Source organism: Canis lupus, chromosome 9, assembly GCF_048164855.1.
Source record: "Canis lupus baileyi chromosome 9, mCanLup2.hap1, whole genome shotgun sequence".
Classification (NCBI taxonomy): domain Eukaryota; kingdom Metazoa; phylum Chordata; class Mammalia; order Carnivora; family Canidae; genus Canis; species Canis lupus.
The window spans coordinates 63,890,143-63,911,014 of NC_132846.1; the positions used below are offsets into that span (position 1 = coordinate 63,890,143).

Sequence of the window (20,872 nt, forward strand, 5' to 3'; positions counted from 1 at the left end):
CCCACTCGCATCTCAGCCCCCTGGCTTCCCTCTCTTGCCTCTGCCTCAGGCCTGAAGCCTCCTCAATACAGCTCACCTGTAATTAGATTGAAAAGTTTTACCACTGTGTTAGGGTTCTCTGGAGAAATATATCCTATGGGGTCTCTAGGTATGTATGTCTACATATGTGTGTGCATGTATTTATCTATATGAGATATATTATCCTATATATATCACAAGAAACTGGCTCACACAGGCTGAGAAGTCCCGCGATTTGCTGTCAGCTGCAGGCCCAGGAAAGCTGGTGTAGTTCCAGTCCAAGCCTTAAAACCCAGGAACCAAGGGGAGAGCTCATGGACTCTCCCAGTTCAGGAGAAGATCAGTGTTCCAGCTCCGTCAGACCAAGAGGACATTTTTTTCCTTCCTCCGCCCTTTTGTTCATATATATATATACACGGAGAGAGAGAGAGAGAGAGAGAGAGAGAGTCAGACACACAGGCAGAGGGAGAAGCAGGCTCCATGCCAGGAGCTCGATGCAGGACTTGATCCCGGAACTCCAGGACTATGCCCTGGCCCAAAGGCAGACGCTAAACCGCTGAGCCACCCAGGGATCCCCCTTTTGTTCTATTCCAAATCTCAACAGATGGGATCATACCCGCATCCCACCCTGGGGAGGGCCCGCTGCTGTACTCAGTTCCTCCATTCTAATGCTAACGTCATCTGGAAGCACCCTAGGAGCCCCCCAGATATCATGTTGGTCAGGCATCTGGGCACCTCTCGGCTGAGTCAAGTTGATGCAAAATTAACCGTCACGACAGCCAACCTGTCTAGCTTGTCTCACACCACCCCACGGCCCATCTGTGGAGTAATGGAGGCCCCCGGGGCCTGCGGGGTCCTGGGGGCTGTACCCTGGGATGAACGGAGGCCTGGGCTCTGCCTATTGTCACATTCGCTCTTGCCCCAGCTCTTCCCATTGTAAGAGGCCCACTGGGGGCTCCTCAGGTGTGTGGGGTAGCGGGTCCCTCAGGTCCTTCAGGAGGGCGCCCCCTAGTCTAGGCCTGGAGCTATGAGTAAAATGGAAGCAACTGGGAAAATGAGCCACTTTGGAAGCACAGATGCACCTTCTCCACAGGTTTATTTACTGCAGAGTCAAAGGTCCCTCATTTCATGACATCTCGGTGGGGGATGGAGAGATGTGAGGCGCTATTCACGATCTCACGTCGTCCTGGCATCAGGGCAGGCAGCAGGGAGCTACTTGGGAGTTCCTGGGTCTAATATCTGCCCTCCCCGCTAAGCCCTAAGTCGGTGAGCCAGGGACTGTCTTTCCAGCTCATTAGGAAAGTGCTGGAGCCTGGCCCGATGCCTGGCCCGACGCCTGGCCCATGGCAGGGCCCCACCATGGCGCACGCAGACTGGAAAGCTCGCAGGCGCCTGGCAGCGCTGAGCAGGGCCACGAGCTGGAAGCTTCTGCGAACGCCATCTCACTTGCCCCTCACGGTGGCCTTAAGAACATGAGTTCCTCCTCGTCCTGAGATGTGGGAACAGAGGCTCTGAGAAGTGGAGGCTCCCCGAGGGGTCCAAGACCCGGTATCAAAGGCAGGCCTGACCCCAGGCCCGCCCGGCCCACCGCTGCTTCCTGGGAGCAGGGGAGCCTCCGGGGAGAACCGCAGGGCGGAGCAGCTTCCCTCAGGCCAGCGTGCCACGTTTTGGTCCCAGGGCACGAGGGACACTGACGCTTTTCTTGTTTGGTTTTGGTAAAACGACTTAGACTCACGTGCCAGAATGGACTTGCTTCCTCCTTCCAGGAGGGCCCGGGGTTTGGGGTGCACAGGCCCTGGCCCCCCGCTAAGAGAGAAAGCGGCCTGGGGGGGGCAGAAGCTGCCACTCACCACCTTCCAGGAAGCGCTGAGAGAGCAGCATCCTTTCAGGGGGTGAGGCTCCCGTGAGGACCCGGGACGAGGGCAGCGGCTGGACAGACCCGTCCCCAGTTCACCCTGGCCGTTGAGCTCCGAGCCTTAAACCGGGGTCAGGATACTTAGGTGCCTCACCGGGTTGTGACAAGTGGGGGCCTGGCGCAGACGGTAACGGTTAGCGGTTAACCAGGTGGTAACCATCACTTAGCTGGCGAGGCAACAAGGTAAAGGAACAGAGACCGGCCCAAGGTAACTCGGTGGGGCGGCGCAGGCCCCAGGGCCCTTGCACGGATTCCATACAGTGAGTTGGTGTTTTATTTTATTGGTTTATTTGAGAGAGAGCACAAGCCGGCAGAGGGAGAGGGAGGAGCAGACTCCTTGCTGAATGGGAGGCTGACGTGGGGCTCAGTCCCGACCCTGAGATCGTAGCCTGAGCCAAGGGCAGACGCTTAACTGACTGAGCCGGCCAGGTGCACCTTGCTCAGTGTTTTTAGTAGAGGAAGCAGAGTCCACGACATAATCAGGGTAAAAGCACTTTGAAAACGAAAATGTGTGGGGCGCCTGGGTGGCTCAGGGCGTTGGGCATCTGACTCTTGATTTCCACTCAGGTCATGATCTCAGGGTGGTGAGATCCAGCCCTGCACTGGGCTCCGTGTGGAGTCTGCTTGGGGTCCTCTCTCTCTGTCCCCATGTCCCGCTGACTGTCTCACTCTCTAAAAGAAGAAAGAAAGAAAATGTGCTCCACCGAGTCCTTCAGCTCTTTGTCTCCAGCTCGGGGCCTGGCGTGCAGGCAGCACACAGTAAGTGCTTCTAAATGACCCAATGAGCACCCTACAGAGCGGGTGCGGCCTACACAGGCCTCCCCTCTCCAAGGGCGGCAGCTTTTGTCATACTGGGCGCTTGAGCCTTTGTAGCCCACAGCCCGACGAGACCTGGGGGACGTGTCTCCACAGCCCGTCACGGTATCCTGAGGGTGTTCGCACAGACAGTGCTGCGTGTTCCACGAGCATAACTCCGTCTACCTGGTGGGGAAGGGGAAGGGACTCATGGAAGACGGGGCTGAGGTGCTTGTCAACATGCCCTTGTCCTCAGGGCGCTGGAGGCTGCACGAAGTCCTACCACGATTAAGTGGGGGGGTCAATGGAGCTCGCGGCATGTGAGATCTGGGGACACAGGGTCTGTCGGAGTCCAGGGTGTCCAAGGAAGACCGCGATGTCTGCTAGTGACTTGGGAGTCCTGGTGGGACACTGTGGGGATCAAGCCTCCACCTTGCATGGCAGCCGGGGCTTTGAGTGGGCAAGAGTGTGGGAAGGACCCCAGGTCCTGGGGTGGCACAGGGTAGGCCTGGGAGGAACAGGGAGGTGCTGGGTTGGGTGCAGGCACTTGCTGGACATCGGAGAGGAGGTGCCATCTATGGGCCTGAAGTCCAGGGGTCAAGGCCGGGGGTAGATCTGTGAGTTCTCAGCACGCTTAGTTATGGCAGCCGTGGTGACGGATGAGCTCTTCCTCACGGACAGATGTAAGGAGTAGGAGAGAGGATGCCAGGGAATGCCAAGGGTGAAAGGAGGAGCCTGAAACAGGAAGCCAAGAGGCTGCCAAAGTGGTGAGAGCAGACCCAGGAGTCATGGCACAGAAGCTAGGGCTGTCATGGGGTCAATGTTGCCAAATCACATAAGGTATAAAGTGTCTGTTGAGATCTAGACAAGCTCTAAGCCAATCGAGGAAAGAGACAAAGAGATAAGATGGGTGGATTTCTGCCCCCCGGCCACCCCCTCATTCCTCATAAAGCTTATTTGGGTGATGTGGCTTTCTTTGTGGAGTTATGGGCTCCTGGGCCAGAGCCCCACGATGGGCCACTTAGCCACTGGCAGGCAACCCCCTGCAGGACAAGCAAGCAGGGTCGCCTACTGCTTGGCTGGCTGGCCCCATTGCCTGGGGACTTTTGAGAGTTTCTGCTCTCTTTGGGTAGCTGGTTCCTGAGAAAGGAAGGAGAGGAGAGGCGGGCCCGCAGGCAGAGCCTTGCCTGCCTGTTCCCTAACACCAACTCCCAGCAGTCAACAGTGCTCCCAAGTGCCCTCCACATGGGGAAAACGAGGTGGGTAGTGTCCACCCTAATTTATTGACCTGAGGGCGGCTGGGGACCAGGCCAGGTGTGGTGGGTCTGGGTAGCCCTGGGGTGGTGGGAAGTGGGGGCACTCTGGCCTCTCAGGAGTTTGGGTGCACCTATTGGAATATACAGAAATTAGTTCAGGCACAGAGGGTGAGGAAGTATTTATGGTACCTTCGAGAGAAGATTCTGGATACGCAGGATATTTGTGTAGCTGAAGAGTGTAGGGTGAAGGGTTTCAGGAGGAGTGTGCCCAAGGCAGCAGCTGCCCACGGTACCTCACAGCAGCCCTTGCTCTGCGAACGGGAACAAGAAGACTTTGGCTCAGGTGCCTTAGGATTATGAGGCCCCATCAAGGGCTCAAGGAGTAAACTGCTGTCGCCCCATTGAAGGATGAGGATCTTAGGGTTAGGTGCTTAGCTCTAGGTCCCTCAGGCCCGGACGTGCCCTGGTGGGCGCTCTGGTTCCTTCCTTGGGAACACAAGCCCTTCTTCCCTCGGGTTTTCCTGGCTTTGGCTTCCTCACTCCCTCTGAAGCCCAGCCACCATCCAGCAGATTCCCCAGGGTGGAGACATATGATGCTCGCCCCCAGATCCCGGGCTCTCCCGCACTGGGGAGACCTCAGAGGCGGGCAACCTCGCCCTGGCGTTGACACAAAGCCCAGGGCTGGCATCTGGGGAAATGCACACGGCTATGTGGGCCGGCCAGCTCCAGGGGGGTTCCAGAGACTGAATAAAAAGGGGTCCCTGGGCCAGAAATAGGCAGATGGAGGTCACTGAAAGGAAGCCCATGAAAGATCCCGATGTCATTATCAGTGTCACGCATAAGGCTGTGTTTGGAGCAGGGACAGTGCAAGGTTAGCAGGTGACGGACAGCAGAACCATGCCCCTTGCTTCCATCCTTTGTCAAAGGGAATGCCCTCCAAACCCTAATGAGCTGAGCAAATGTGACAGGGAGGGTCTGGGGACCCTGAGGGTCACTACTTGGGAAGTGGCACGTGACTGTCATCTGTACAGGATGAGCGAATAGTAGAAGTGACCAAATGTCTCAGTTCACATGCCTAGGGCCTGGGAAGGGGCGGGAGGATAGGTTCTGGTGACTGGGACGGGCCGCTGTCATCCGTGTTCCCTCGGGGATTCTAAGACGAGCCACCAGCTGGTGCTGAATGATCTCCGTACTCGGGCCGAAAGCAGCTGGGTTAGGAATGGGGTCTTTTGAGAACAAATTGTGCTGAGTTGGCCTCCTTTCCCATGCTGATGGGGTCAGCAGTCCTCGAGTGGGGGACATGCCCCAGCCAGGCTGCACCCGCCGTCACAAGCGGAGATGAAGAGCAGGGCAGCCGGGAGGACAGCGCCACTCTGCAGCATCCCAGTCAGCCCACAGCTCGGGCCCTGCACCCCTTCCTCCGCGCTGCCAGCCCAGAGCAGCTTCGGGCCCGGCCTCCCCGACCCTCTGAACAGCAGCCGTTGGGTTTTGAGGAGGGGTGGGATTGGTCCCCGATCTCGTGTGTGTAATTAGCTGGAAAAGGTAATACGTGGGCAGCCCTGGTGGCTCAGCGGTTTAGCGCCACCTTCAGCCCAGGGCGTGATCCTGTAGACCCAGGATCGAGTCCCACGTCGGGCTCCCTGCATGGAGCCTGCTTTTCCCTTTGCCTGTGTCTCTGCCTCTCTCTCTGTGTGAGTCTCTCATGAATAAATAAAATCTTTTTTTTTTTTTAAAAGGTAATACGTGCACATACCTTGAAAATTCAACCAGGACTTAAAGTGTGCAATTGAGCCCCCACCTGACGACGGTGCCCCTCGAGGCTGTCCTGGGGACGTCGCACGGTGCTTGCAGACATGTTCACGTCCCTGCGAGTGGGCTGCGGACCCCTTCTGTCTTCTCGAGTGGGAGCAGATTCATGCGCTCTTTTGTCCTTCACTTCTTTCACTTCCTGTATTCTGAAGGTCATATTCCCTGCTCCCTGAGCGCGTCCCCCCACCTGGCCTCCGGGTGCCCCACATGCTGCTTTCCTTCCACCTGCTGGGCTGCCCTGGCTGGAAACTCCCTCTAGCTGAACTGTAAAGGTTGGAGCTCCTCCAATTGATTCCTGGGCCTTCTTTGCATCTTAAACCTTCCCCCGAAGCCACGCTATCTACTCCCGAGGTGGACAGCTACCACCTAGCACCCCCACCCCCTTTGGACCCTCTCCTCTGAGCTCCTAGCTTGCACCCAACTGCCAAGCACACATGATCACCATTAAACTCTCATCTTCCTGCCGACCCGACTTCTCTTGCTCTCCCCCAAACCAGCGGGCGCTGCTGGTACCTGCAGTTGTCACAGGGTACTCAGGATCCTATCCAGAACCTTCCTCGTCTTCGGTCAGCCGTCTGGGCTCTTCTAGGGAGGGCTGCACCAGCCTCCTGCCTCACAACTCTGGCAGGGAAGCTTCCTGTTGCTGCTAAGGTCAAGATGCCCGATGTGCCTCTCACTCCCTGAAGCTTATTTCCTCAGTGCTCCGCATCTTCCTGGAAACCCTCCCCCGAAACTCCCTCCTCCCAGCCTTGCGGTTCTGGCTTTCCCCTGACCTGCACTTGAAAGGTCACTTCCACATTAAGTCTTCCCCATCCTGGGGCCAGTTAGATCCCCAGCCTTACCTCTGTAATAATCTAGTGTCTTTTATTCCTTGACACCCTAAAATTGTTGTGGGCAGGACTGTGTCTTGCTCATTACTGTCACCACAGGACTTGGCAGTGTCTGGCAGTTAGAAGTTACTTATTGAATAAGTCAATGTTTGTGAAACAAACGATTACCATGCCTGTGCCTGCTTGGGCCACCATCCTTTCTGGATTTGAGCCTAGGCTCTACCAACTTACTAGGTGTGTGACCTTGGAGAAGTTACTGGATGTCTCTGTGCTTTGGTTCCTGATCTGTAATAAAATGGCACTAATAATAGTATGTAATTCACAGGGGATTAAAGGAAATAATGTCGAATTCATTGATTAAAAAAAAAAAAGTGCCGGGATTGAATCTGGCATGTATTCCTCCTCCCATCCATTCCTGAGCCATGTCAAGCCAGTCTTCTCAGCCATGATAATCTCCTACTGCTCTATACTGCTTTGTTTCTGGGACAAAACTCCTTTCCATCGAGAGTCCAGAGTTTCTGAGAGTAGGTATCCTGTTGGCTCTGTCTGCTGGAAAGAGGAGATCGAGAGATATCCCTCAATGCACTGAGGAAAGGTTAAGGCCTGCCATGGCTAAGGAGGTGGCCTGAACCCACTATCCCAGGGGTCATCTGCGAGTACAGGAGTGAAAGTTGACTTACTCAATTTTCTTTTTTAGATTTTTAAGCAATTCACATACAAAAACGCCCTTAGATTTTATCTTGAGAGTCCACAGTCAAACCTAAGATGGTTACAAGATATAGTCAGTCACCTTAGTGAGACATGCAAGGGGAAATGCTAGAAGGGAACTTATTAGTGAAATGATTACAATATAAAATGACATTGATTGTATAGCAACTGAAAAAATGGAAACTAGAAAACTTCCTATTTCACATTTTTCAGAAACTTAGACTAGATCATGACTCTCTTACCCTTTCAAATAGTAAGTGAATGGACCCCGAGTTTGAAAGAGGAAAAAAGCTCAGATACTTGGGAGACCTGAGTCTTGGATGTATCTGGGTATCTTGCTGCTGGACCAATGCCTGGCACCTTCCAGGCTTGGGTCCAGGTGGGCAGAATGCTGGACTTCCTTTGGAGACCCCTGTGCAAATTAATTCTCTGCTAGAATTTGTAAACTGAAGTCTCTCAGAAGTGTCCTACTGAAATAATAGAAAAGAATCTGGAAAACTCCCAATTCTACCCTTAGTGGAGTACAATCGCCTCTAGAATTGAGGTCTGCATGCTATAGGGCTAAAACAAACTGTATCCAACTCAGCAGGTTCTATACAAGCCATTTATTTGAAATGCCAACTATGTGTAGGATAAAGTCAGTGCTACATGCTTATCAGTAACAGTAGAAAAATAGAACCAGTGGAAACCTTTGTACAACCGTAATGATACTCAAAAGAGAAATCTATCGTTTTACAATGCTTCACACAGACGAATTCAAGTTTGGAGGTACCTAAATAAAAATACTATATATTTCTTTAAAAAACACTATGTACAATTGAAGCGTAAACAAGTTTTACAAAGTACTGGTTATGCAGGTTGTAGAAAACACTTGCATAGGACATGAAATCAGTTTAAGAAAAATTTCTGAGCCTTTAGCATTGAAGGCACTTGACTTTATACCAGTAACAGCACAACCACAAGAAATGCAGTGTTGTAGAAGATACCACCTCTCTGAAGTACAGATGTGGTACATAAACAGCAAGTGGGGTTCAGGAATCTTTAGCTTTCAGCCACCCCATCTAAGAGCAGGATTCCATACCACCTGCCCATGGAACCCAGATACACAGTCACGTGTAGGTACACAATGAAGCTTCCAGAGCTTATCTTGTCTCTTAGAACCCACATAAACACACAAACACGAGAGGTTATTTTCAAGACACACACCTGCAAGTAATCTTTCTATAGGAACAGCCACAGCATTATAATATTCAGAATGTGGAAGAATGACACATGGTCTGAGGGTTTTCTAGAGGAAAAAAAAAAAAGATCTGAAGACTTGCCAATAAAACAAGTATATAACAGCTACTGCAATCTACAGGACAAAAAGACAACTTAACATTTCATAAAACATTGTTCATACAACAGTGTTAATGGAAAAGAGTAAAATATCTTTTAGTGTGTGATGATAACTCTTTTAGTAACGTTATGTGTAATGAGGTTTGAAAGTAAACCACTTAGTAGACAAAGTAAACCACTGCAGAACCGGGAATAGCACCCATCACTGCTGCTTTAATAGTAACTTTCAACTGAAAGTTGAAGGTCAACAAAATAATAATTAAAAAAAAAAAAAGAGTCAAATAAACATTTCCCTTTGAGTTCGTTCCTAAGGTAAAAACATGAATGCCTCAGAACTGGAAAACAAGTGTCTTACAAGTGTTTCATGAAACGCGTTTCCCCATGAATGGTGGATTACACATATGAAAATCCCTATTTTGCTGAGTAGTTACTGAGAAACATTCACCCTTCCCCTGTGGAGATTGGGACATGGCAATGTCAGCCGTGAGCTCCTGTGGCCCCTGCTGCCCCCCAGGCCCTGCAGCACCACCCACACATTCTCATGGACAAGGGCTGCCCGCTGGCGGAAGGTGAACAGCCAGTCAAAAGAAAACCCAATTAATAGGTGGCAATTGCAATAAAAAGTTATTGAGGACGCAAAACCAAGAATTAGGTAAAGTTTTACAGCTCTACAAAAAAGACTCAAATATAAAGATCTTGTTAAAAATCCTTAATATCCAACTGGTTCTGGAAATGCAGGGAGAGCTTAGGTCTAGGGGCGTGTGCCTAGAATGAGCTAATGGGGCACAGGCCATGGTGCGTGGGAATCTGAAACAGCTGCTTTTCACTGATAATTTTTGCCTTTCATGCTGCTATTTCTTTTTGAGCCACAGGGGACTTTGAACTTAGCCATCAAAATCACAAAACTAAAACCAAAAATGTAAGTAGAGGACCAACAGCTTCTTGAAGAAACATGGACCTTCTCTTCCCTCTCCAGGAGCTAAATGGTAGTTCTCTAAACCACGAAGGTGGTGATTGACTGACAGCCTGATTGTCTGCAGCCTTGAGAGGAGATCTGGTATTTTGAGATATAGTTCTCCTGAAATTTCTAAACCAAGGGAAATGCCAGGTCCTACAGCCTAAATTTTATATTATACATACACTTTTTTCCTAAGAGCAATCTTACCCAGACTTCACATTTATCTTAGTACAGCATTAACAGATTTTAATGCCAAGTAAGCAATACAGAAGATTGGAGAGGTGGGTTCCAAACCCAGAGGCACACAGCTAATCTACCCTAGCCACCACACTTCACAAGATATATTAGAAGTCCACTGACGCCTACCCTAGCACACACACACCTGCTTACCTTCTCCAAGTCACACCAGTCCACAATCCCACAGATTAAAGCAAGTTCCTCTCTGTACACAATTTAGTCAGATCAGCTACTACATTATTAAAAACAAACCTCATAAATTAAAGTAGGAACAGTGGTCACTTATTTTTATGTTTGGGGGATATGAAAGAATATTTAATAAGTTTTCAGGAAAATGAGTCTGTGACATCAAATAGCTCTTGTCTAACATTTTAAAAAATACAGGTCAGAGATGAGAATACTTTTTCCCACCCAATTTAGCTCTACTCACTCTTATTTGCAGTACCAGCACAGTACAGTCTGAATTCAGAAATTTAAAACTGCATCAATATAATTCATGTCAACACATGTATATAAATACACCTTAAAGAATATCATGGAATTAATTTTTGTTTCTGAAGAGAGATGGACTCAGATTGGCTTCAAAAGACACCATCATCTATAATAAAGAGTCAAACCTCCGAAAAATGAGAACAGAGTCCTATGTTTTTCTATCTTTTAAAAAAAAGGAGCCTCAGAGGCAATGCTAGCCGGCCTCCTAGGGGATGAATGTTCACTCTGGGAGGCATGGAGCTCAGCATACAACACTGCTGGCATCGCCAGACACGCTGGCAGCAGCTAACTAGGCAGGCAGCAGGACGCGGGGCAGCGGTTTGCCGGTGTAACCAGATGGATGTGGTCCCCGTCTTTGAGACTACCTACTGTTAGGATTTTTTAAAATGTCAGATTATTCCTGAGTGTATATCCACAGGGTAAAGTAGGAAAGACTGTTAAGAGAAACTACAGCTTCGGGAGAAATCAGAGTTGTTGACGCCCAATAGAAACCTATTTACTTAAAAGTGCATGTAATTCATTTATATGGTAGCTTGTATAAGGCTCCCTAGCCCTGCATAGTTTTAGAGTGAGTGTGATTCATAGTTATATATATATATATATATGTGTGTGTGTGTGTGTGTGTGTATATGTGTGTGTGTGTGTATATATGTATATATACACACATACGTAGAAAAGAGGCTCCCAGACATCCTTCACACAAAGGAATGTTCAGCAGGTCTCTTTTCTTCTAAGTGCTACGGCTGTGTGTGTATGTGTTTGTAAAAATACAAAGTGAATGCTCAAATAATGTTGAAGTGATTTAAAAACTCAAATACTAATATATTTACATTGGAGAGTAAGAAAAAAAAACAGTCCTTAGCTCACACATTGCCCTTCCAAGGGAGAGGATCTTACAAGATCCCATGTGCTCAGTGGTTCAGTAAAATCCTAAACCAGCGTCCCCAGTGGAGTTCAAGTAGGACATGTAGTGTTTCACTGGGAAAAAAAAAAGAAAGAAAGAAAGAAAAAGTTTCTTTTTCTTTTTTGGTGACAAAGCATTATGCATTCTACAACTTTTTAGGACACCAAAATTCAGACAAACTTTGAAAAACATTTAAAAGAAAACACAGGCTTACAAACACCAAAATGACATCCGTAAGACTGAAGCCCTTTTGGTTTTTTTTTTTTTTCCCACAGAGAGCAAGACAACTGAAGGCAGCAAGCAGTCATTTCCCATCTCAGCTGGAGAGTCGAAGCTCAGAACCAGAAATCCCGTCGGGCAACCTTTAAGTTACTTCGCTATTTCCACTGCCTTAGGATTCCAAGAAATCCAATGTCTTTGAAACCTCCTCTAGGGCTACGCTAATGCACATGACCAGCACCTGCAGTGATTCTGGCAGCGTCCACACTGTGAACAAAGCTACGGCGTTAGCCCGGGCACAAAAGGCTTTGCTCCTTTCGGTTCTTTACCGAACCAGAAAACTTCAGGATCCTGACTGGACTCTCTCGCTGGAGGAATGAAGACCAGCTCCCAAGACTTGTTAAGAAAAGAATGATATTAGATTTATGGAGACTGAGCAGGAAGATTTCTGAACTAAAACAATTACCGAAGAGAGAGGAGCATTTTGATGTGCTGTTCTTTGGAATTTCTATAATTAAAAAATAAGCACAGAACTATTTCATAAGAAAATACATCTCAGTGTGCAGTCCAATGCACGTGGAAACTGGTAGATGAAAGGTAAAATGCAAAAAAGTATGAAAATACGGTTCCTTTAAATGTGGCAATAAAGTTTGACATACTGATATAAAATCAATACAGGTAAAATAAATGTACAAGTGCAAAAAAATTCCATCATTTGTAAAGAGGGAAAAAAAAGTGCCAGCTTGCTTGCTCTTAAAAATGCTTCCCCACACAACTGTTCAAACACAAAATAGACAGATGCAGCATTCAAAAGAACCCTCGTAGCATGCCACGTCTCATAAACATGTATATACAAAAACTAGAATAAAATAATGTGAAACTGAGTTAGCTGGCATCAATAAACTGGTCTCTAAGTTGTCGGGTTACATCATAAAATGGGATGTTTCACATCTCAGGCACAGACGACTTGGAGGTTGCTCTCAGAGGGCAGACTTTTTGTAGAGGAAGTCTGGCTTGCTAGGTGACCTCCTTCCCCTGCTTATTGAATCTTCCCTTTCTAAATCAGTATTTTGCTGAGCTCCGCGGCCCAGGGACTCACTGTCCGCCAGTCTCCTACTGGATCTCTCTTCCGGAGCTTCAGAGCTGCATGCAGGATGTGAGGGTCTGTTGGGAGTCAGCCCAAAAGTCAAGTCAGTTTCTACTGCTGTTCGTCCCCTGACGTGGGCTGGACCATTGCCATTTTCGGGGGCCGCCAAAGGAAAGTCTGACCGCTGGGGAGGTTGTTCAACGACGTCAAGGTGGATAGACTCATTCTTTTGTCTGTGAAGGTGCCCATCAGGGGAAAGTGGATATTCTCTCCTACCTTCTTCCTGCTTTTTAGGAGAGGTCTGGCTAGGTAGGTAGGCTGACTTTAAGCCACTTGGTGATGCCTTATTGTGGCTATACAAATCGGGACCAAAATATCCACCTTGTGAAGGGGAAGGGGTGCGTCTGCCAGGAGCTGGAGTAGAAGGTCTGCATGCAGCATTTGAGAAGTCATAGAAATCCGGATATTCCTGCTGATTTTCTCGAGCATCTGCTTTTTGCTCTAGTGTGTGTTTCTTTCGAGACGTGTGTGTATGCCTCTGTGGAATACATGACAGATGCTGGGGAGGCCCTGGTCCTACTTCAGAAACTGATTGGCTTAATTCTGTGTCTACAGCCAGTTCTGGAAGCCTCCTGTCCTTGAGTGACAGTGTGGACACACCCATGGCGATGTCTGGCATTAGGTCATTTAGCACAGGTTGTGTACACTGCAAACAAGAGACAAGAGAAGGGAGGGTTAAAAGAAAAAGACCCACGACTCCCTCTTTGTAAAAATGATGTTCACCAATTTTGGTTCTTCATTATGAAAGTGATACATGCTTATTTTTAAGAATGGTAACACTATAGGGGCCACTGGGTGGCTCAGTATGTTAAGTGTCTGACTCCTGATTTTGGCTCAGGTGGTGATCTCAGGGTTGTGAGACTGAAACCCCTGTCAGGCTCCAAGGGCAGCCCAGAGCCTGCTTGTCTCTTCCTCTGCTCTGTTGCTTGCCCCCCTCCCTGCTTGCTCTTGTGCTCTCAAATAAATTAAAAAAAAAAAAAAAAAACTTAAAAAAGAAACAATAACAATATAGAAAACCATAAAGGTAAAAAAACAAAACAAAAACCCACTAATCTTCCCTATGAGATAGTCAATATTAACATTTTGAGGTATTTTTCTCATTTTTTCTCTGCTCATATATTAATTTTCATAAAATGTAGTGAATATTAAGCCTGTCAATAAGTTTTGAGATTACTATTTAAATTATAGCATAATATTCCACTGTATTGAGGAGTCATGGGTTATTTAGCCATTCTTCTTCCACTGTTGACATTAAAGTTGTTTCCAATTTCTTATTATTATAACCAATACTGTAATGGGGTGCCTGGCTGGCTCAGTTGGTGGAATGTGTGACTCTTGACCTTGAGATCCTGAGTTTGAGTCCCACGCTGAATGTAGAGATTACTTAAAAATCAAATCTTAAAAAAAAAAAAAAAAAAAGACTGCAATGAACTTACAAATAAATTACCTTTAAAGGGAATTTTATTTAAAATAAATAGTAGTAGAACTTTTGAAATTGTAAAATCGAGGGCAAGGCCAATAGGGTGGGAATTTGGCTTATCTAACATTATCAATCTCTGTTGTTTCTTCTTTTTTAGAGGGGAGACTGCAGGCAAAGTAGGTAGAAGGGTGTAAGGTAAGGAAGGATCATAATTTGTTCTGAAGTGTATACTAGTCCAGTTTCCAAATATTTTAATAAATATTCCCTGAAGTAATATATGTATCTTTTGTTTTTTTATTGAAGGCCACCCACAATGTATGTGACTGAGCAGGAAGACTTAAAAATCACTACTTTTCCCCAAAGGTATTATATAAACAGAAATTGAACCTCTAATACAATGCAAAATTGATCAAGGAATTCTTGCTTAATTTATTAGCTACTAACACTAGCTACTGCGGTTCCCAGTCAAATGAGTGCTCAGATGGAACAGCCTGCCAGAGGCAGACCCAGGCATGAGGACTGATTATCTGTCCATTTTCTGAACAGGAGTCTTCCCCACATTGCTCCTGACAGTATATACAGCTATAAATAACTTCCCTTTCCCGCCCCATCAAAGCATCTGATAGAAGAGTAGATTCTACAGAAGTTAGGGCAGATTCTAGACATGTGCTTGAATGGAGCATCACAAAACTGGTAAGATCCACTGGCACTGCCCTGTGTCACTACCCCTTCTGAGTACCTGCAATGAGCACTAAGACGAAGAAGGTACCAACTACTTCCAACACACATCCCATCTCTCCCCCTGGCTCTCGCTCTGGTCCACTATCCTTCTCTCTTTCCCTGCAGTCTAGGTTTTTAGCCTGTCAGTAACACTTCTGGGCACTGCCGAGTCCCAGTACGGCTCCTAGGGTCAGGGAAATTGCTTCTAATTTTCCATGAACATTTTATTTTAGGTAAATTAGCGAAGTGCTAACTTACCACTTGTTTCTCACATGCTACTGTTGCTGAGGTGGTGGTGGCGGCGGCAGCGGCCACTGTCTGTCTCCCTAGTCCTGTGGTGTTGGTGCAATCAGGTGCTGCTGCTTTAACACCTGGCAAGTAGACTGGAGGGGGACCAGCTTTAGGGGCTGTTCTGGAGTGAAACAGTGAATGATTACAGGGATAAGAGAATGAGCGTGAAGGGTGCTGGCTGGGAGGTCTTTGTTTCCAGCCTGCTTTGAGTTGGTTATGGATTGGGGTGGCTGGGGGGTGGTATGGAGGTGGTGGTGGGGGCAAGGGTGGATGGAAGGCCACAAAAGAGTCCAGATCTGTAAACATGGTTTCTGCAGGGGGGGTGCTGTTAACTCGACATCTCCCAGACTGTCTCATTGTCAAGAGTGGACTTTCGTCCCCGAAGCGTTCATCCGGAAAGAACTTGTGAGGATTCTAAGAAAGATTTAAACAAAGAAACAAATAAACAAAAAGGACATTTATTAGCAAATTTCCTAGATAGAAATTTACAGGCTGAGAGCGTTAAATGAGATCCTGCATTAAGTGTAGAGATTACTTAAAAATAAAATCTTGAAAAAAAAAAAAAGATGGCAATAAACATACATTTGGCAAGAGAAAAAGGCACAACATATTTCTCTAGGCCAGAAGCCCAAGGAAAATAACAGCACAAAAGGATACAGCAGAGTCTCTGTAGCCTAAGACAGAGCTATCAAGGAGAGCTGTTTAACTAAATATTCCAGCAAGCAGGTCAGTAATCCCTTGCAAGATTATGTGATAATGCAAAAGTAGGAAATAAAACTTAATTCAAATGTCTTTGCTGAGAAAATAAAATTAAATACCAAAGGAAAAAAAGGCATACAAGTGAGGATCTTCCTAGAATTTTCTGACAAAGCATCGCACTCTGTCTGAAATAAAACCTATAAAATACTAATCCTTACCTGTTTATTACATATCACTCAGTTTGATTAGTATTTTGATAAATACTATATAGTAATTAACTTATAAAACTTTTATACAATTTAAGATATCAAGTTAAGATACAATTTAGAATGGCGAAGACTTAAAAGAAAGGAATAGGAAACAAGACTCTATTTCAGGGATGGAAACCATGGTAAAAAATAAAAATCAAGAACGGCCTGCTGCCCTGCCTAGAAACACCACACTACATTCCTCTTTGAAAACTCAGGCTAAACAAGTCTGGAGTCAGTGGCAAAAAAAAAAAAAAAAAAAATGCAATCACTTAACCAGACAAAATTAAATTTTATTTTAGGCTCTGATTTAGCGGCTGTGAACAGACTACTTTACACGTTCTTTCTTCATTGCAAAACTGACGCTACTGCTCTTGTACTTGGTAAGAAATTAGGTTTTTTCCCCCTGCTTATTAAAAAAAAAAAATTCATTCCTTGATTCTCATGCCTACAGGATTTGTAACTTCATGCAAAAACATTTTTATTACATGGAGGAGGAGAGAGGAAGAAGAAGGGCACCTGGCAGATCTGTTAAGTCTGGTAGTAGGCCACAAACTGAAACCTAGAGACCCAATGAGGGACAGAGAGCAGTGGAGGGTCAGAATTTCCTACTTCTTCTTTCACCTTTGATGAGGATGCACGCTATTAACTTTTAGCAAGCCTATTAGGCACTGGAGACACAGTTGCTTACATACAGCACCTCTTATCTTCACAACATCCACTCTACTGGTGAGGAAACTGATATTCAGAGTGCTTATGTGGTTGGCCCTGGTTAACTAACTAATTGATAAGCAGCAGAGCCAAGATATAAGTTCAGCTCTCCCTCCAAAGTCTGTGTGCTCCATCTCCATCCACTCGACACACTGCCTCTACCTGGGAGGCGGTGGTTGGGAGTGGGGGTGGGGGTACAGAGGACGACTTCCAGGCTATCACAGACCCTCAAGGCAGTGAAAGGGCATGCGCTAAGAAACAGATGCACATGCTGTGAGGGCTCCTTAAGATGTCTGAACTACTGTCTGCACAATGATCAAGGCTCCCTATCACACATTGTCAAAAGCCATCCCACCTGTAAGAGCTCAGCAGCAGCGTCCGCAAGACCAAATTCTCTTAACACTCGAATCTGTATCTCATAGCTGACCGTGGCACCTTCTCCACAGTTGAGTGCGTAGGCTCTCTGCACCTGCTCAGTATGCCGTAGTTCCTGCAGACGCCTGACCATGTCTTTCATAATGAGGAGACGAGGAACTGAAAAAAGAAAAGGTTGGTAGGCAAAATATCTGAGCTGCATGAAAACCCACTCACTGAGCATGAGAAAGAAAGCATGTGTTCTGCTTAGAATCTTCTTAAATATTTGGTGATAGCCTTTTAATTTCCTGGAAACATAGTAACTTATATGCTGCCTAGAGAAGGGGGACCCTGAATGGAGTCTCGAAAAATGAGAGAAAACCAGTCAGGTAAAGTAGCATGAAGGCATGTGTCTCAAGCAGAAGGACCAGGCATATGTCAAACAGGCAGGTGACAGCATGGCATGAGTAGCTGGTACCACTAGTAGAACTTAGGGTTCAAAGGTACAAGCAGGAAGAGTATTAAGAGAAGGCGAGACAGATAGGTAGGAGCAGATCACAAATGACCCAGCATATCATAAGGAATTTACATCCTGGAGGTTGAACCAAGCCTGCGGCCTAGTTTGTAAATAAAGTTTTACTGGCACACAGCTACATCCACTCGTTCAGGCAGTGTCTGTGGCTGCTTCTGATGGCAGAGTTGAGTAGCTTCGATGGAGACTGCAGAGCCCACAAAGCCTAAAATATCTACCAAGTGGCCCTACCAGAAAATGTCTGCTGAGTCCTGGTGTAAAAGCCAGAGTGGGAGTAAGGTTAGAGGCAGGAAGAGCAGTTAGGAACCTAGACTAAGGCTGTAACAGGGGGCTGAGGAATAGGGGACACAGTCTACAAATATCTAAGAGACAAACTGACCAGACTGGCCACCGGCTCTTTTTTCTGGGGAAAGGCGAGCTACCACTTCCTGAGTGCTTACTCTGTGCCAGGCAAACTCCTAAGCATCTTACTCACAGTACTTCCTCAAATCTTCATAACAACCCTAGAAAGGAGATATATCCATTTTGTAGACAAGGAAATTAATGCTCTGGGAAGTTATCTTGTCAAAAGTCACACAAATAAAGTGGCAGAGCCAGAATATGAGCCCATGAGTCTTCTCCAAGAGGCTATATTGTCTTCTTTAGAGTGAGGTGGGCAAGGAAGAGAGAAGAATCAGAGAACACCAGAATAGGACCGGGTCTTGTTAAATAAGACAACAAAGCCAAGTCTTCTTGTGAACATCTCTGGGCTTTTTAGATTCAGTTCTAAGATTAAATTATGCTGCTATTCAATTGTATTAACTCAAGCTGATAAAAACCGGGCTAGTGACCATAGCTTCAATATCTGCACAAATCAGCTATTAGTGATATTTCTCTTCTGTTGTCCAATGTATACTTTAAATAAATGATTGTCAGTGTTTTGTCAGTAGTGGCCAAATCTGATAAGGCCAGCAACTGAACAGACATTAGTCCCAGAATAAAATATATGTGTTCAATTAAAAGTTGTTATTCTTCTATTTGTCCTTAATTGAAACAGACATTTATAAGCAGAAAATGAATGATACCATTTCTAATAATGCTATAATTTGCTGATCTTTTTGAATCTTCCAGTGGTAATTGGCAAGAGCTATAAATTTCTGACCCCCAGATCACTGCGGATTTTCTTACCTTAAAAACTAACACTAGAGCCCTTTGGTTAAAATCAACATTAACTGATGCTCAGAAATTTTTGGGTGTAACAATTATGTATCTCTATCTATGGTCACTTTTCTCAAAGTCAAGACATAAGCCTGTATGTACTACAACAGAATTCACAGAGCAGATCCTGGGAGGCTGAATGGATCTCTAGGAAACCAACAGTGATCACATTTGGGGGCACAAGCCTAGACTCAAATATACAAGTTTATAACTCTCCTCAAAGTGTCTTATGTGAGCAATGGTTTATGGATATGAAAAATCAGAATTCCTCTGAACTAGTGGTTCTCAACAGGAAGCGATTTTACCCCACACAGCATATTTAGCAATGTCTAGAAACAGAAAAATGTTTCCGAAAAGTTGTCATAAAGGATGTGTGTGCGTGTGTTTTTGCACACACATGCTACTGGCATCTAGTGAGTATAGGCCAGGGCTGCTGCTGAACTCTCTACAGTGTGCAGGACAGCCCCTTCAACAAAGAATTATGTCAAGATGGCATGGTTGAGAAACCCTGGGCTAACCAGAAAACCTGTACATACTTGTTACAGGAAAATAAAATATGAAACAAAAACCCTAGCTTATTAAGTATTAATTCTTTAATTAGAACAATGCATAATGGGTATTGGAAAGCAGAGAGAATTAGCACATGTAAAAAGGCTACAAAAATGATCAGATTAATCATTTAAATATAAATGCCTGACACAAAGCTACTGCCTCACCTGGAATTTCATTGGCTACGACTGAAGGAGGGCTTGACTGGTGACTGCTGATCTGCTGGTGGCTCATCATGTGACAGCACTGTGGTACAGCGGTATTGACCATGTAAAGTGTGTCTGGCACATTGGACATTCTAACCATTCGCAAACGCACAAGATCTGTTTGCTCAACCATCATCTCGTCCAGCACTGACTGAAATAACAATTCAGTATTAAGAGAATCCATCAACTCATCTCTGGAAATCATGTTTGGAGAAAGATTATAACCTTTATCATATAAAAAAGGAACTAGTTTATTGTTTTCAGTGTATGAAGCTTAAAATTAATAGTGAAAGGAGAAAGAACCCCTACTTCTTTAATTTTTAAAGAATCTTTCTGTATCATCTTTGAAAAGAAATAATCATCTTCTGGTTGTTTGCTTTTAATTAAAGTATTCAAAATTTGAAGGAAGGTATAAAATTATTCAGAAGTAAATTATACCTAAAGTTACTAGAAGGAAAACAATCTATACATGGGCTAAGTATCAGATCCAACATGAAATGGTCAAAACACAAAATACTGAAGATCAATTTTAAATTCAACAGACGTATATAAACCCAACTGTTTAGTTTCAGATGAATCTCAACAAACTGCAGAGTGGCCAAAATGATGTAATGTATAAACCTCTTCCACATTTTCTGAGGGCAATTACCTACTGATGTGTGGGTTCAGCTGTCGGGGAACAGGAAGTCCCAGGAGGACTATGTGATTAGCTCCCCTCTGCCACATTCTGAGACAGAGGAGAATGCAGGGTCATTTCTTACAGACCTTTGTTTACCATATACCACCTCTGCTAAAGGCCTCTGCTAGTTGCATGCTGTTAAGCACTGAACTTATTTCCAAAAAACCAGACCCAATCATTTAGTTTTTTTTCCTATTTTGGACTATTTATATTGTCAATCACTCAGTAAGAGGTAGATTATCCACCTAGCCAATAAAATTAACTTCTCACAAATCTTTTTACATAACTTAAGCTAGGAGGAGCTCTAAACATCAAAATGAGAAAAAAATTAAGGTAACTTCATTCTATATCCAAACACATTTTGCCTGTTAATTTGTTTCACAAAGCTTAAGGGTGATTTCTGACTTTCAAAGAGTTCCTCAAAAGTCCATCGCAAAGTTCTAATGGCCAAATATGGCTAATAAATATCACAGTATTCCATTTTTACATTACCACATTTTCTTGGAGTTCTTCATATTATGATACACAATTTACTTAATAAGCCTGAAATTTTCTCTTAGTTTTGTGCACTTATTCTAAAACTAAATAAAATTTCCAACAGTCAGCCACTACAGAAACACATTACAAGAAATCATGTCAT

General features: G+C 45.6%; 1 protein-coding gene across 14 annotated transcripts in view; it reads right to left on the reverse strand.

Annotated features, from left to right (window-relative positions):
- Nucleotides 1-7,921: 7,921 nt before the first annotated feature.
- BTBD7 (BTB domain containing 7) overlaps nt 7,922-20,872 on the reverse strand; it is a 110,002-nt gene continuing 97,051 nt past the window's right edge. For 13 of the 14 annotated variants that reach the window (XM_072839749.1, XM_072839741.1, XM_072839743.1 and 10 more), the window contains 4 exons: nt 19,515-19,704; nt 17,071-17,249; nt 15,025-15,471; nt 7,922-13,272 (listed from right to left, as the gene is read on the reverse strand). In XM_072839749.1, coding sequence (XP_072695850.1) covers nt 12,460-13,272; nt 15,025-15,471; nt 17,071-17,249; nt 19,515-19,704 — 1,629 coding nt within the window. In that variant the 3' untranslated portion in view covers nt 7,922-12,459. The remainder of the gene's footprint in view (nt 13,273-15,024; nt 15,472-17,070; nt 17,250-19,514; nt 19,705-20,872) is intronic. The other variant, XM_072839752.1, reaches the window with a different exon arrangement.